We start from the raw sequence: 15832 nt of genomic DNA on the forward strand, positions 1-15832 counted from the left end.
CTTTCTTTTTTTTTTTTTTTTGAGACAGGGTTTCTCTGTGTAGCCCTGGCTGTCCTGGAACTCACTTTGTAGTCCAGGCTGGCCTTGAACTCAGAAATCCGCCTGCCTCTGCCTCCCAAGTGCTGGGACTAAAGGCGTGCGCCACCACACCCGGCTGATGTCCTCTTTCAAACCCTGAGGGCAGTGGGTACACATGTGCAGGCAAACGAGAAAGCACTCAGACACATAAAATTACAAAAAAAAAAAAACTTAAAAAAATGGAATTTTATTCAGTTATGCAAAGGGATAAAACAATATGTCATTTAGAGGAAAAATGAGGCAAAGATTGTCGTATTAAGTGGATTAAAGTCAGACAGATATGTCCTGATTTCTTTCATGTGTAGACCCAGGTTTTATACAGACACATAAAGTCATGTCTCTAGCAGAAAAGCAGGAACAACACTACCTAGGAAATGCAGAAGCCAGCGGACAGGAGCTGAAGAGGAAGATGCCCATGTGCAAATGAACATAGTCAACAGTGTACATTTGTAGGAAATTTCTTCACGAAACCTCGTGCTATCTGAAAAATAAATATAGGCCAAGGGACATATATTGTTTTAAGGAGCTTTGGGCCAGTTGTAGAGGTGCGCACCGGTAGGATTTACTAACAGAGGCAGAGGCAGGAGAATCAGGAGTTTGGGCCAGCCTGGGCTACACATTTTCAAAGCTGTGGTGGTGGTGGAGCCCTTCTCCTTTAATCCCAGCACTGGGGAGGGAGATCTCTTGAGTTGGAGGCCAGACTGTTTACATAGCGAGTTCCAGGACAGCCAGGGGTACACAGAGAGACCCAGTCTCAAGAAAAAAAAAAAAAAAAAAAGGAAAGAAAGAAAGAAAAAGAAAACAGAGCTTTGGGTCAGGCATAGGGCATAGGCATGTGCCTTTAACTTTGCACTTGAGAAGTAGAAGCAGGGTTCAAGGCCAACCTGGTCTACACAGAATGTTCTAGGCAGCCAGAGAGACATAGTGAGACTGTCTATAAACAACTTTTTATTTGCCAGGTGTGATGTGGTAGATCCTATCTGCAACCCCAGCTCTCAGGAGACCTAGGCAGGGGAGGAAAATCCATGTGAGTTCTAGAGATCAATTTGGGTTACATCGTGGATTGTAGGCCAGCCTTGGCTACAGAGTGAAGCTCAGTCTCAAAAACAAGGGGGCTGGGGAGGGCTCTCTGCTGTACATCAAGGGCTTGCCTAACACACACAAAGCCAAAATACACACCTGCAATCCCAGCACTTGTCAGGTGGAGACAGGATGACTAGGAGTTCAAGACCATCTTCAGGTGCCCAGGGAGTTTGAGACAGAGGCTGAGTCATAGCCTGAATCACCGAAAAAAAAAAAATAGCTAAGCTCAGACTTCCATCCAGAGAGTTGACTGAGCCCTTTGTGGCTCTGCTTCAGGACTCAGCCATGAAATACTTGAACTCGGTCATTGACCTGAGGGTCTGGGGATAGATGCTGTCCTTGGGTTTTTGGTTAAAAAGTTATCTGCGTGTTTCTGTGACTGCCCACCCAACCCTTGGTTGGAGGTAGGAAGTGGAAGAAAGCAAACCCTGGGTCTTTTCTCTGGGAGAGATCTGTGGTGCCTCTGCTGCTGGCTGGCAGGTTCTGTCCTAGCCCCTGGGGACAGGGAGAAATGAGACATGTCCACCCTCTCAGGATTTTATGAGGACTGAATCCACAGGTGAGTGCCCTTTTGTAAGTTTGCCAAGTCCCTAGTGATGATAAAGCCCAGGGCCTCCTGCAGTCGAGGCAAGCTCTGTACCCCTGAGCTATCTCCTCCAGAAACGGCTTTTGGAATCTCGTGAGCTTGCTTATGTAACAGCTTTCCCTGAAGGCCCTCATACAGGCACTTAGTAACACGGAAAGGATAAGAGGGCCAGGCTGTGGGAGGGCTCTCTGCTTACTACTGCGTGTGAAACCCAGGGGTGTGTGTGTGTGTGTGTGTGTGTGTGTGTGTGTGTGTGTGTGTATACATGCACAGCCTGGAAAGGGAGAATGAAGCAGGGGGTGTGGAGGGGTGCACCCTGGGAAGGGGGTGGGTAGCTGGGAGAGAGAACAACAATGGTCAGAATAGCTGGACAGGCAGGAACAAGAGGCCCTTTTGTCACTTGGAAGGAAGCCTGGCCACTCCTCTCCAAGCCATTTCTTCTTGAGCTGTTAAGGCTAAAGCAGTCAGGGCCTTGAAATACAGAGAAACCCAAGAGAGGCCTGGAGGGCCCAAGTGCTGGCCCCCTGTGGAGCTCAGGGACTTTCTCAGGCACTGCCTGGACCCTCCCCTGGGATCCCATCTGGTGGCGCCTTCCCCTGACTCGTTCCATCCCCCGAAAACCAATCCTCCTTCCCTGCTTTTGCTGGGCTCAGACAGACTGCCGGCTCCGGATTGTCTCTGTCAGGCTGGCCCCACTGCGTGATTCCCCAGGCCCAGACCTGGCCCCCAGCCAGCCCAGGAGCCACCTCTTATGACCTTGAGCCCTTCCTAAGGACCTGGCAACAGTGTCACCAGGTGCCGGCCAACTCTCAGCTTTGAAACTGGATAGTTAACGCGGGGAAGATAAAAAGGCTGTTTCCAGTGGCCCGCTGACGCGCTCCAGGTGTCAAGTCAGGCCCGCCCACGTACTTTGTGGTCATCCTGGCTCTGTGTCCTTGCAGAAACTAGAGTGGGTCCTCCACCAGGCCACAATCCTGGCTCAAGGGCTTTCCCCTTCACTGGCCTCACACAGCTGCCTAACCAATGATGACATTGTTCAGATTAACTGTAAAAGACAGGCACACTCAGGCAGAACATAGGCTAGTTCCTAGGAAAGGAGACATCAGGAAGGGTAGAGGGACCTTTTGGCCTGCTGAGGGGACACCCATCTGCAAGCCCTTCCGCAGGAAAGCATGAGCAAATGGTGGGGATTCTGGCAAAGAAAAAAGTAGAAAGAGCCCGGCTGTCTGGGGGAGGGGCAGGCAGGGTGAGCTTCAGACAGACTTATTGGATAGGCTGGGATTTTCCCTGCCTCTCTTCCTCCCAGTACAGCCAGGAACTGGTCGCCTGGGTGCCCACCTGCCCACTGGCAACGGTCACAAGTGGTCCTCTGCCTGCATGTGATTGATCAACCAGCGCCCCCCAGCCCCCCAGGGTCTCCCAAATAGATGAAGGTGAGGCCTTAGGGGATAGCAATGGAGCTGAAGCCAAAGAGAGCTGGTTGTAGGTGTCCGTCAGTCATTCTCACTGTCATTTGCAGGTGCGGTGTGAGGCTGACAGCCAGATTAGGGCAGAAGAGGGGACTAAAGTACACACCCTGGGCAGGCAGGTTCCTTCTCTGGAAGCTCACGGCCCCGAGGCAGTCTTTCTGCACCGAGGGAGTGATGACGGTTCATTCTATCCCATAGGCTTCTGGGGCGGGGGAGGGGTGGAGGGGGACAACGAGGTACAGGGCTGGGAACATCCCTGCCCAAGCCTTGTCACACATGACTGAAGCAGAGGCTGAACCCTAACAAAGAGGGGTCTCCCAAGACCAGGAGTACCCAGAGGAAGTACCCTTAAGGATCAAAGTGACCCAGACTCTTCAATTTGTGACAAAAATGCTGTCACATCCCAAGGCAGGGGATTGTCTGTGGGGCATCCCCCCACCCCCCTGTGAGGCAGGACAACTCAGGAGCAAGGCAGGGCGTGGCCGTGGAACAGACTTGTGCCTGGGTGCTTTCTGCTCTATTCTTGGTTTTTTTGGAGACAGGGTCTCATGTAACGCAGTCTGGCCTCAACTCATTAGTAGCCAAGGATGACCTTGAACCCCTGATCCTCCCTCCTCACCTCTCAAGTACTAGGATTACAGGGATACATGTGACCACTGAGCTGAATTGCTTGTGTGAGCTTGAGAGCTGTGAGAGCTCAGTAGAGGACAGGCAGCTTTGTTACTGGCTGCAGTGTTAAAGAAAGTGACACTCTCTCCGTTAGTGACCGTCAGCTGCAGGGGGTATGTCCGGGAGCAGCAAGAATGCCTTTTACAAAAACATATATGTGCGCGTGTACATATGCATGCATGTATGCATGTATACATGTCCCATGGTATGTAGGTGGCCGTCAGAGGACAACATTCAGGAATCAGTTCTCTCCTTCTATCATGTGGGTATGGGTATGGAACTCAGGCCTCAATATCCAGCCCCGCCCCACATACACTTTTTGTTCAATGTTATTGGCCCTGTTCTTACTGGATACTTAGTTACACAGAGAGACTGTTGTCAAACATCTCTTGAGATCCAATAGTGGCAACATTGCTGTATAGGTAGGTACACATGTATAAACATACATGTCAATAAAACAGTGTTACTTTAGTAATTTCGTAGGTATGTGTCTATTTACATGACTGTGTGTTGATACTTCGGAGTCCCCTCGGCTTTTAAATACATACAGGAATAATGTCATCTGGCATTTGGGGTTTGCGTAATCAGGACACAGGAGGGAAATGGAGAGAGCCACACACAGGTGGGGACTGAACTCTGGTGTGGGCTGAGGGCTCATTCTATTTTGTCTTCTCTCCTGTATGTTCTTCATTTTTTTTATGACAAAAAATGCAAGTGGGTCTAAGGATGATGCTCAGTTAGTAGAGAGCTAGGCCAGCTCTGCATCCTCGGCATGGCATAAAACTGGCATTGTAGGGCTGGAGAGATGGCTCAGTGGGTAAGAGCACTGGCTGCTCTTCCAGAGGTCCTGAGTTCAATTCCCAGCACCCACATGGTGATTCACAACCATCTGTAATGGGATCCGATGCCCTCTTCTGGTGTGTCTGAAGACAATGACAGTGTACTCATACATAAAATAAATAAGTAATTCTTTTAAAGTATAACTGGCATTGTGTAAGGGCTGGAGAGATGGCTCAGCGGTTAAGAGTACTTGCTGCTCTTGCAGAGGCCCTGCATTTGGATTAGTGAGACTTAGTCTTCAGGCCTGGGCTGGCCTCTGGTGGCAAACACAGCTGGGGGAAGCTCAGGGGTGCAGGGTTGCTGGGCATGAGGCTCCAGGATCACAGCTGCCACAGCAGAAACTGTGCCAGGCTCCAGGATGGCTCACACTTGATCCTAGGACAAAGACTAGCTTCAGTGGAGGGTCCTGACTCAGGATCCACAGGAGAGCGATGGATGAATGCCTTCCAGCTTGAATGAGCAGAGCAGGCTGGTCTCCTCTTCTAGAAACACCAAGTGACCAAGAGGCAGATTTCCCTAGGGTGCTGTGATCAGGGGACCCTGAGGATGGAGCACATGACCCTCCAGGTTCCCTGGGTCTTTGCTGGAGTCATAGGACACCTACCTGGGCTTCAGAAATGGCAATTCTTCCCCTGTTCTTCCTGGGTGACCTCAGTCAGGTGTCTTGATCTCCATGAGCCTCCATTTCTGGTAAGGGAGCACACTGTATAACACAGCTATGGGAGTGAATAAGAGGAGACATTTTTGTTTGTTTGTTTGTTTGTTTTTTCAGGGACATTAAAATCCTAGGATGTTTATTACAAAGGAAAGCCCTGATCCTTGAGATGGGCTTATCGGTAGGATTTCTGGTATCGGGCACGGGCACGGGCACCAGGACCTCCAAACGTTTTGGATTCGCAGCGACGTGGGTCAGCTACAAGCAGGGTCCGATCGTACTGGATGAGGATATCCTTGAACTCCTTCTTAGAGGCTTCATCCACATATTTTTGGTAATAAGCCACCAGGGCCTTTGAGATGGACTGTCGGATGGCATAAATTTGGGCCACATGACCACCACCCTTCACGCGGACCCAGATATCCACACCAGCAAATCACTTCTTGCCCAGAAGCAAAACAGGCTCCAGTAACTTGTACAGCAGCGTGCGCGGCTCGATCATTTCCAGCGGATGTCCCTTCACCTTGATGAGCCCATTTCCCCGCTTGTAGTGGGCCACAGCTGTGGCTGTCTTCTTGAGTCCGAAGACCTGCATGGACTGCAGCGGACCCTTGGACGGCATAGCTCCGAGTACAAGCACGAGCTCCTCACCGCGCCACGCCGCCACCGGAAAAGGGACGCGTGGGGCCAACCCAGCCGATTTTTCAGAAGAGGAGACTTGTTAGCGCTCACCCATGGGGACTCTCCCACCTGGGCCACTAGAAAGATATCAACATCATTAAGACAAAAGCATCCAAAGAGTTGTTGGGGACCACAGGTCCCCTTCCTTCATATCCTCACAGTCTGTGGGGGTTTTGTTTTGTTTTGTTTTGTTTTTTTGCTTGCTTTTGTTTCTTTCCAGACAGGGTTTCTCTGTGTAGCCCCAGCTGTCTTAGAAGTTACTCTGTTGACCAGACGGGCATCAAACTCAGATATCTGCCTGGTGGTGGTGGCACACGCCTTTAATCCCAGCACTTGGGAGGCAGAGAGAGGCGGATTTCTGAGTTCGAGGCCAGCCTGGTCTACAAAGTGAGTTCCAGGACAGCCAGGACTGCGCAGAGAAACCCTGTCTCAACCCCCCCCCCCTGCCTCCGGAGTGCTGGGACTAAAGGTGTGTGCCACCACCAGCCCAGCTTGTGATTTTTTTTTTAACATTTTTTTTTTTTTTTAGGGGAGGGGTACAAGAGATACAGTGTGTGGGGGTGGAGCCCAGAGGCAACCTGAAAGAGTCTGCTTTTGGGTGGAGAGTTGGTTCAGCGGTTAAGAGAACTTATAGAGGACCTAGGTTCCGTTTCCACAACACCCTCTTCTGGCTGTTGTGGGCATGAGGCACGAATGTGATATAATAGATTCACAGAGGCCAAACACTCATACACACAAAAAATAAAAGTATATAAAAAGAAAGAAAAAGTCTATTTTTTTTCCTTCTACCATGTGGGGCTCCAGGGTTGGACTCTAGCTGCCAGGCTTGGCTACAAGTACTCTTACCCCTGAAACATCTCAAAGCCCACCCCATCCGTCCCCGTTTTTTTTGAGACAGGTCTCATGTAGCGGAGGCTGGTCTTACACTCATTGCGTTGTCAAGAAAGAACTTGGACTCTTCTTCTTCCCACTTCACCTCTCAAGTGGGTGCCATGGGCATGCACCCTGATACCCAGTTCTACAGTGCTGAGGATAAAGCCCTGGGCTTCCCACATGCCGGGCGGGCAAGCATTCTCCATCAGCTGAGCTACATCCCCAGCCCTGTGGTCCATTTTAACTTAAAAGCTGTTTCCTTCAGCGGTGCACAGCGCCAGACGCAAGGAAGATGCTGAGAATGGTACCAAGTAAAACATCCCTGAGCCACCGCTCCTCCACACACTCGCCCCCCGCCCCCGCCCCCCCGCCCCCCGCAGAGAACTGAATATCCAGGAAGCTGCTCAGTCCAGGATCCGGCTCCAGAAACGTCCTGTGACCACTGTTGCTACTGCCGGTGCCTTCTCTAACAGGGCTGGGTAGAAGTATCTGGGAGGTAAAGGTCAGATGCCAAGGGGGCAGGGCACAACTTCACAGGCTCCTCCCACAGCAAGGAGAGCTTGACAGGCTCCTCCCACAGTAGGGAGTACTGGTCTCTCTTCCAAGCCACTGGGACCACTTCCTCTTTTTTCACTCTGAAGATAGGAACTGCCCCAGGGCAGTCAGAAGAGATGGGCAGATTCCAGGCTGTGGTAGCCCTGCTTCACCCGCTGGCCAGGGAGTGCTGAGGGCACCAGCTGGTTGCCTCTGGGGTAGCTGAGGACCACCTTGCAGGCTAGCAGGATGGAGGGAGCCTGTGAGAAGCAGGACTCAGTGTGCAACTTGGTGGCTGTGTTCGAGAACAGCAGGTACAGATGGTGGGGGAGGGGTCGAGCCCTTCTATCTGATCGGGTACTTTGGGCAGCACCGGGTCTCTCCATCCTGGGTGCCTGGCAGGCAGTATAGGCAACCACTGCTCTTGTGGTAGTAAGCTGGACAGAGTGAGCAACATGCGTGCATTGGGAGATCTCCAATACATGCACACACACACACATCCCACTCACACCAGGATACAAATGGGAACAAGAGGGCGGGACACGGATGGAATGTGGCTGACTGGGACAAAGCAAAGCCTTGCTCGCCAGGCCTCTCTCCTAAGTTCCTTGCCATACCTCAGGGCTTACCCTGATGGCCCTAGGGTGTGACTTGTTCTCTTCCCATCATAGGGAGACGCCAGATGGAGGTTGGCCTCAGGAGGCTTAGGGAGAAACTAAGAGACGAGGGGAGGAGGGGCAGGTGGAGGGAGGGGCTGAGCCCTGGTTTGTTGTAGAGGGTTCCAGAACCTGGGTACACCACAGTGAGTCCCCATGCCTTCAGCTGCTAGGTGCTGGGTAAAGCAGCACTCTTACATGAAGAGGAGGCTGCTGATAAATAACCCGCAGCCACCAGTGTCCCCAGCCCTAGGGAGCCACAAGAACAAAGCTTGGTGCCTAGGGGTCTGTGGAGGATGCAGGGGTAGATTTCTACTTGTGACACAAAGTTCTGTCCTTCTGAGACACCAGGCCACAGGCTTTAGATGCCCTGAGAAGGCCTCCACGCTGTGTTGTGGGCCTGCAGGCCACGCACGGGAGGTGCCTAGGGCCTCCACGTGGAAGCCCACACTCACCCCTGCAGAAGTTTCACTTCCTGGGTGAGCAACCTGCCTCTGCCTCTCCAGGAGCTTGGCTGAACGCATCCTATTCAGCACCTGGGACAGCTCTTTCCCACCGCCCTCTTGGCCCACCAGACTCAGTGCTGGAGGGTGGGTAGGCTCATGCAAATGCCAGCCCTTGGGCTACTGAGCTGTGCCTGGCTGCACCTTGCAGGTACAGTAACCATACAGAGGAGTGACTGGTCACTAGAAGCATGGTGTGAGAGTCAGGCTCGGAGTGAGGGGACCATGCAGGCTTCTCTCTGTGGAGCCCTTCACGCCTATCTGATCTGAAGCTGAGGGCTAGAGAGGAAACGCACAGGCTGAGAAATGCAGAAGCTGAAACCAAATGTACAGGAGAAAAACCTGAGGCTCAGCATCCTCTCACCCCACCCCCTCTCCCTGGCTGTAGGCCCTGAGGCCAAGGAACTGCATTTTCTATGTCTGGATTGGGCCCCCTTGTTCCTTCTGCCTCCACCAGGCCCTGTGACCAGGGCAATCGCCTCAGCTCACTGGGTCTCGCTGTCCTTGACATCAAGAGGAAAGACAGCTTAGCATGGAGGTTTGGACGGCAGCTGCCCCTACCTGCCCCACTTTCAGGTTCCCATCCTTTCTGCCTCGATCTCCACATCTGCAGCATGGACGCAGGGACATTCTTTCTCATCGGGTTTGGAGGCTTGGTACCTGTCTGGCCTCTGTTTCCTTGTCTGTCTTTCTTGAGGGGATGCCTAGCTAGCGCTGTACCCTGACTATCGCCCTGCACATGCCTGGCTCTGGCTGTGCGGGTTTCTCTGGCCTACAAGACTGGTAAATGCTGCACAGCAAAACTGTCCTGTGAGGGCTGAACCTGGGGAACAGGGGCCCTGCTCTGCAGGATGACTGTGTCCCCTGGTAATTGCGTGAAGGCCATAGGCATCCCTGAAAAGCCCCAGCTTCAGCATCTGTGTCCCTGCTCCGAGTTACGCTATGGTGCCCTCCTTCCCTTGATGTATCGGGAGAGATACAGAGATGAAAGCAAGGGGGAAAGACCAGAGGTGGGGGTGATCCTGAAGGAACCCCTGAAAGATCTGTGTGTCAAAGGAGGGGTTCTCTCTAGATGTGCTTGCATTTGAAACAGGGAAGTGTCTAGTTCCCCAGAGAATAAAATAGGCCAGAATGACTCATTTAGGGACTGATGGAGTTCCCTCCCAGAGCACACTCAGAAGGATGCTGGTGGTACCAGGGACATGGCTCCGTTGGCAGAGGGCTTGCTTAGCGTGCACAAAATGCTGCCCCCTGCCACACCGTGTAAGCCAGACGTAGTGGTTCATGCATGTCATCCCAGCACAAGAAGTCCAAGGTCAACTTCCACTATAAAGGAAAGGGGTCAAGGCTAGCCTGTGGTTCCACTATAAAGGAAAGGGGTCAAGGCTAGCCTGTGGTACTTGAGTCTCTGGCTCAAAAGAAAGGGAGGAGGAGGAGGAGGAGGGGGAGGGGGAGGAGGGCTGAGGAAGATTCATAAGTTTTGACAGGTTCCTACACTTCGTCAGGCACTTGGGAACCCATGAACACCACTAGTGGCTCACACAGGTTACCCCGAGGGGACCCTCACGCGTGGTCTGTTCTCAGCAGGACTCCGGGAGCAGCACCTGGATCCCATAGCCTTGAGGAACAGCCCCATAGCCCTGAACACCAGCTGTCCCTGTCCCCAGAGCCTTGGGAGCCACCCCCTGTCAAGGAGGCCCTGAAGTCTGAGTTCCGGCCAGTGAGCAGGACGTATCTGAGTTCCCTCAAGAATAAGCTATCAAGTGGGGCTTGGAGGAGATCCTGCCAGCCTGGGGCCAGCCCGGGGCCAGAGACACAGGTGAGGGACTCTGACTGGGGGATGGGTAGAAGGACCTCTTGGCCTTCTATCTCTCTTCCTCTTTCTCTCTCCTCTCCCTTTTCTTCCTCCTATTTAAGACAGGATCCTACAGTGTAGCCCAGATGGGCCTTAAACTCTCCTACTTCTGTATCCCCAGTGCTGGGGTCACAGGGTCACTCTAACTCTCCTTAAAAGGTCACCAACCACATTGGTTTGTGGCCCAATCCTTATTTTTTTAAGATTTATTTTTTTATTTAATGTATGTGAGTACACTGTAGCTGTAAAGATAGTTGTGAGCCTTCGTGTGACTGTTGGGAATTGAATTTTTAGGACCTCTGCTCGCTCCGGTCAACCCTGCTCGCTCTGGGTCAGCCCTGCTTGCTCAGTCCCTGCTCATTCCGGCCTGAAGATTCATTTATTATTATACATAAGTACACTGTAGCTGTCCTCAGACACACCAGAAGAGGGCATCAAATCTCATTATAGATGGTTGTGAGCCACCATGTGTTTGCTGGGATTTGAACTCAGGACCTCTGGAAGAGCAGTCAAAGTGCTCTTACCCACTGAGCCATCTCACCAGCCTATCCTTATCATCTTCTGTAACCTCGATGCTTCCCACAGCTCTGAGGAGCCAGAGGATGGCTCAGCTGGGATGCTAGACCCTATGTGTCTTCCCGTTTGCGTGTGTGGCCCCCTAGAGGAGGCTCCCTGTCAGGCAGCCAGGTCCCTTTCACAGTAGCTCCTTGACTCCCTGTTCCCAAGAAAGCCCAGGTGAGACCGTTTAACCTGAAGACTCAGCCCTAGAGCAGGGCACCTCTCCAGGCTGTATACTATGAAAGCTGGTCCAGTGCCAGACCTGGTGTACCAGGAAGACCGGAATGCCAGAGGGTTGTTCATTAGACAGAGCAACGTTGTCTTCTGAGGAGTGGCAAGCCAAGTTGTCCACCCTTCCCTTCTACCCCTGTAGGAACCTGAGGAGAAGAGGGTTGTGCGGGAGCTTCTGGAGACGGAGCAGGCCTATGTGGCTCGCCTGCACCTGCTTGACCAGGCCAGTGGGGACCCCTCAACACCCACCATATCACAAGTGCCGACACCAGCCCAGGACTTGGCTTTAGCTCAATCCGCTGACATCATTGGGTGGCTTTGGGGTAGCATCAGAACTGAGCCTCTTAGCACCTCATGCCTTGCCTTCGGTCCTGGCCTCGCATATGGCAACCCCGTTTGATTGCCCTCACTAGATGACCTTTACTTCAGCCAAGGAACTCCCAAGGCGTAGGAAGACACAGATGGGGCGGTTCCCTTATTCCCTTGGCCAAGCCCTAGGGAGTCCTGGCTTGTCTCCCATCTGTAAGGTGGCCTGAATCTAGTCTTCCCTGGCCATCTCTCTCAGCCGTGTGGCAAGGATGCAGGCCTGACTCTGCTGGGGTTGTGCTGTCCCCCTGGGGCTGCAGGGCTGGTGGGTGGTGGCTTCCTCTTTGAGTAGGGTGTGAGCAGGCGCCGGTTTCCTGCGCAGGTGTTCTTCCAGGAGCTGCTGAGGGAGGCAGGCCGCAGCAAGGCCTTCCCCGAGGACGTGGTCAAACTCATTTTCTCCAACATCTCCTCCATCTATCGTTTCCACGCCCAGTTCTTCCTTCCGGAGCTGCAGCGGCGCGTAGATGACTGGTGAGGTCCCAAGTAATGGACCCAGGGTGAGGGGCCTGGGAGACCCGTTTGCTTGAGTTTAATTCTGGCCATGGCTGTCTCCTCGCACAGCTGAGGAAGACAGGGGCATCCTAAGCCCCGTGACTTAAGAGGTCAGGGGTGTCATGGTACTGACTGGGTCCCTGGCTTTGATCTTGGCATCTGTTAACAGGCTGGTTTCCTAGCCGGCAGTGTGATGTTCACGTCACTGTTACAGGAGAAGCCCCGATCCCAGCACCCACATGTTGGCTCCTAACCAGTATAGATCCAATAGCCTTCTTGTGGCCCCTGTAGACACCAGGCATGCGCATGAGCACATACATACATACATACAAACATACGGGTAGGCAAAACACTGATACACATAAGCCTCTCTTTAGTTTTAAAGAGAGTCGGGATGAAGGGCTGGGGCGACGGCTCAATCAGTAAAGCCCCGTGGAACATGCCCATAGACCCCGCTTTAATTGCTGGGACTCACAGTGAAAGAGGAGAACCGGTTCCCAAAACTGTCCTCTGACCTCTACATGTGTGCTATACTACAAGCACCCCCCCCACACACACACACAGGAGTGCGCACACACATGCACACTCATACATAATGGTAATAAATAAAATAACCTTTAAAAATGAGAGATAGAGTGAGGTGGAGGACAGTCTGGTCTACATGGACCTGGAACAAGTCTGTCGGGGCTACAAACAGGCCTGTCTCAAACATAGAGAAGTGAGGTGGGGGGCTGGAGAGATGGCTCAGCGGGTAAGAGCACTGACTGCTCTTCTAAAGGTCCTGAGTTCAATTCCCAGCAACCACATGGTGGCTCACAACCACCTGTAGTGAGATCTGATGCCCTCTTCTGGTGTGCCTGAAGCAGTGTAAATAAATAAATCTAAAAAAAAAAAAAAAAAGCAGCAAGGTGGGGGGTGGGGGTGGGATGTCAGCCTGTAAGATCACCCAACATCCACCCATCTTTTCTGAGGAGAAAACCAAGACTCGGAGAAGCTTCCACAAGGACATACGAGTATAATAATGAGAGCGACGACAGGCAGCTGTCCTGGGCAGAACTTTCATGCAACCCAAACCGTCAGCTTCACACATTGCCTTCTGCAGTCTGGCCAGCCAGGCCTCCATAGGACTCACAGGGGGGCTAGGCAGGGACCCAGGGCTCAGAATCTAAGGAGGAGGCAGACTCTCAGGGCACCACTCTCTTACATCTGCCCCAAGGGTATTGGAAGGGCTGTTGGGAGCTGGGGAGCATGAGGAAGAGTGTGGCTCAGGAGCTGAGACCGGAGGTGGCCGGGCTGACAGCGTCTCATCCCCACTTAGGACAGCCACACCCCGCATTGGGGATGTGATCCAGAAGTTGGCCCCATTTCTGAAAATGTACAGCGAGTACGTGAAGAACTTTGAGCGGGCTGCGGAACTGCTGGCCACCTGGACGGACAAGTCTCAACCCTTCCAGGAGGTGGTCACCCGCATCCAGGTGAGGGCACGGGGGAGGAGCCTGCACAGCCACCTGGGGAGCCTGACTCATTTCCCCCTCAAGCGGTTTGGACATCCTCAGGCCTGGCACCCCCCCAACCCCCCGTTTTCTCTGCACTCATGCTTCTGCCCCTCGCTCCCTGCTCCCCAAGCGCAGCGAGGCCTCGGGCAGCCTGACCCTGCAGCACCACATGTTGGAGCCTGTGCAAAGAATCCCGCGGTACGAACTGCTGCTCAAGGAATATGTGCAGAAGCTGCCAGCCCAGGCCCCAGACCTCGGAGATGCCCAGAGTAAGGACTCCCTGGGGCCCAGGGAGCCGGGGAGGGCTGGCCTGAGGACCTACTTAAAGGGTTCTGATGACCTGATTGAAGATTGATTGATTGATTGATTGATGATCAATCATTGGCCCTTTATCCATGGTATCCACTCCATGGTATCCACACCACAGCCACAGATGAGACAGGAGAGCAAAGCCTAGAGAAGTTAAGTGACTTGCCCATGGTCACACAGTCCAGAGAAAAGCAGAGCTGGGATTTGAACCTACACCTGTAGAGCCTACCCTCTGGATCCGTCTTTGCTCTGGGAATAGAGAGAATTGCTGAAGTCATAAATCTAATCACACAGCTTCCCGGTGGCCTCGGTGTCCCCGTCCTGGGTGGCTTCCACCTTCTAGACACTCACTATGCTGGACTGCACAGGCAGGGATGTGCCGAGTGGGAGTTATAGCAGGTGCCCCTTCTCCCAGGTCCCATTGTGGAGCCTGAGCCCCAGGCTGCAGGTCCCAGGGATGATGACTGAGGCTCTGCTCTCCTTCTAGGAGCACTGGACATGATCTTCTCAGCCGCACAGCACTCCAATGCAGCCATTGCAGAGATGGTGAGCGGCCTGTCCTGGGAATGGGCGTGGGGCATCCCTGGACACGCCCTGTCTCTTGGTCCTTGTATCCACTGATCCTGCCCAGGGTATCTGCCCCACCCAGGCTACCTCCTGGCCTTTGGCTCCCTCATCCCATCCCCTCAGGCACATTATCAAGAAGCTGGGACCCTGCCCAGCCTAGGCTGAAGGTGTGCCCCATCTCTAGGAGCGACTGCAGGGCCTGTGGGATGTGTACCAGCGCCTGGGCCTGGAGGATGACATCGTGGACCCCTCCAACACCCTGCTCCGAGAGGGCCCTGTTCTCAAGATCTCTTTCCGCCGCAGTGACCCAATGGAGCGCTACCTGTTTTTGGTAGGGGCTGCTGGGTGGTGGGGAGGCGCAAATCTTCTGAAATCAGACTGTTGTGATTATAAAAAGATAGAGGGATAAGAATATGTTCTATTGGGGGTATGGTGAGGTGTCGGGGAAGGGGGTGCTTTAGCGGGTCCATGCCAAGGCATCCTTTCCCCCTGAAGGACCAGCCAGACAACTGTATAGTATACAATAGAGTTTATTCAGGGCATGGGGGGGGGAGTTAAGAGGGTAGTAGAGACAGAGAAAGGCAGAGAGGGGGAGAGAGTAGAGAAGTAGAGGCCGGCCATGAGCATGTGGAGAGAGGGGGGAGGGCATGGGGAAGGGAAGAGCGGATGAGGACAGAGAAGCAAGCTGGAAGCAGGAGTAAGAGAGAGAGAGGAGGGGCCAAGCAGCCCCTTTTATCGTGGGCCAGGCCTAGGTGGCTCTTGCCAGGTAATTGTGGGGGCGGAATTTAGACAGGGTGCTATCTCCCGGTGTATCCCTCCTGTCAGCCCATAGGCTCCTCCAGCTGCTCTGGTCTCCCACCTCCCCACCCCCACTGCAGAGGGACCTTTAGAGCCCCATCAGTGCAGGGGGGGTGCTAGACAGTCACATCCTCACCCCACCTAGAATGTAACCAGAAGCGAGGGGTAAAGGTGGAGGCCGGGTCACAGGAAGGCCCCGGAGCTGCTGCCCATACCACCCCATGTCCTTCCAGTTCAACAACATGCTCCTGTATTGTGTACCCCGAGTCCTCCAAGTGGGCGCCCAGTTCCAGGTGCGGACCCGCATTGATGTGGCTGGCATGAAGGTGAGCTGTCCCCTAAGGGGATCGCAGGGTGGGTGACAGCAGCGGGCAGAGCAGGTCCTTGTAAGGACAGCATGGCTTCCTTGGGGAGGGGGTGCAGTTCACGCTCCTGACACCCTCACAGTGCTTCCCTTGCTGTCTGCACCACTGTGGTCCAAATGGTAATGTGCGGCCAGTGTTCTGAGCCTGCCTGCAGGTCCAGGTGTGCCT

General features: G+C 53.4%; 1 protein-coding gene and 1 pseudogene across 1 annotated transcript in view; one reads left to right on the forward strand and one right to left on the reverse strand.

Annotated features, from left to right (window-relative positions):
* Positions 1 to 5555: 5555 nt before the first annotated feature.
* LOC110338310 lies at positions 5556 to 6050 on the reverse strand (annotated as a pseudogene).
* A 1555-nt stretch (positions 6051 to 7605) lies between these two features.
* The window catches only part of Fgd2 (FYVE, RhoGEF and PH domain containing 2), a 19133-nt gene continuing 10906 nt past the window's right edge, over positions 7606 to 15832 (forward strand). Inside the window, exons 1-9 of the mRNA XM_021221331.2 lie at positions 7606 to 7782; positions 10212 to 10446; positions 11414 to 11494; positions 11960 to 12108; positions 13448 to 13604; positions 13756 to 13894; positions 14422 to 14480; positions 14686 to 14832; positions 15533 to 15625. Coding sequence (XP_021076990.1) covers positions 7718 to 7782; positions 10212 to 10446; positions 11414 to 11494; positions 11960 to 12108; positions 13448 to 13604; positions 13756 to 13894; positions 14422 to 14480; positions 14686 to 14832; positions 15533 to 15625 — 1125 coding nt within the window. The 5' untranslated portion in view covers positions 7606 to 7717. The remainder of the gene's footprint in view (positions 7783 to 10211; positions 10447 to 11413; positions 11495 to 11959; positions 12109 to 13447; positions 13605 to 13755; positions 13895 to 14421; positions 14481 to 14685; positions 14833 to 15532; positions 15626 to 15832) is intronic.

Source organism: Mus pahari, chromosome 21, assembly GCF_900095145.1.
Source record: "Mus pahari chromosome 21, PAHARI_EIJ_v1.1, whole genome shotgun sequence".
Taxonomy (NCBI): domain Eukaryota; kingdom Metazoa; phylum Chordata; class Mammalia; order Rodentia; family Muridae; genus Mus; species Mus pahari.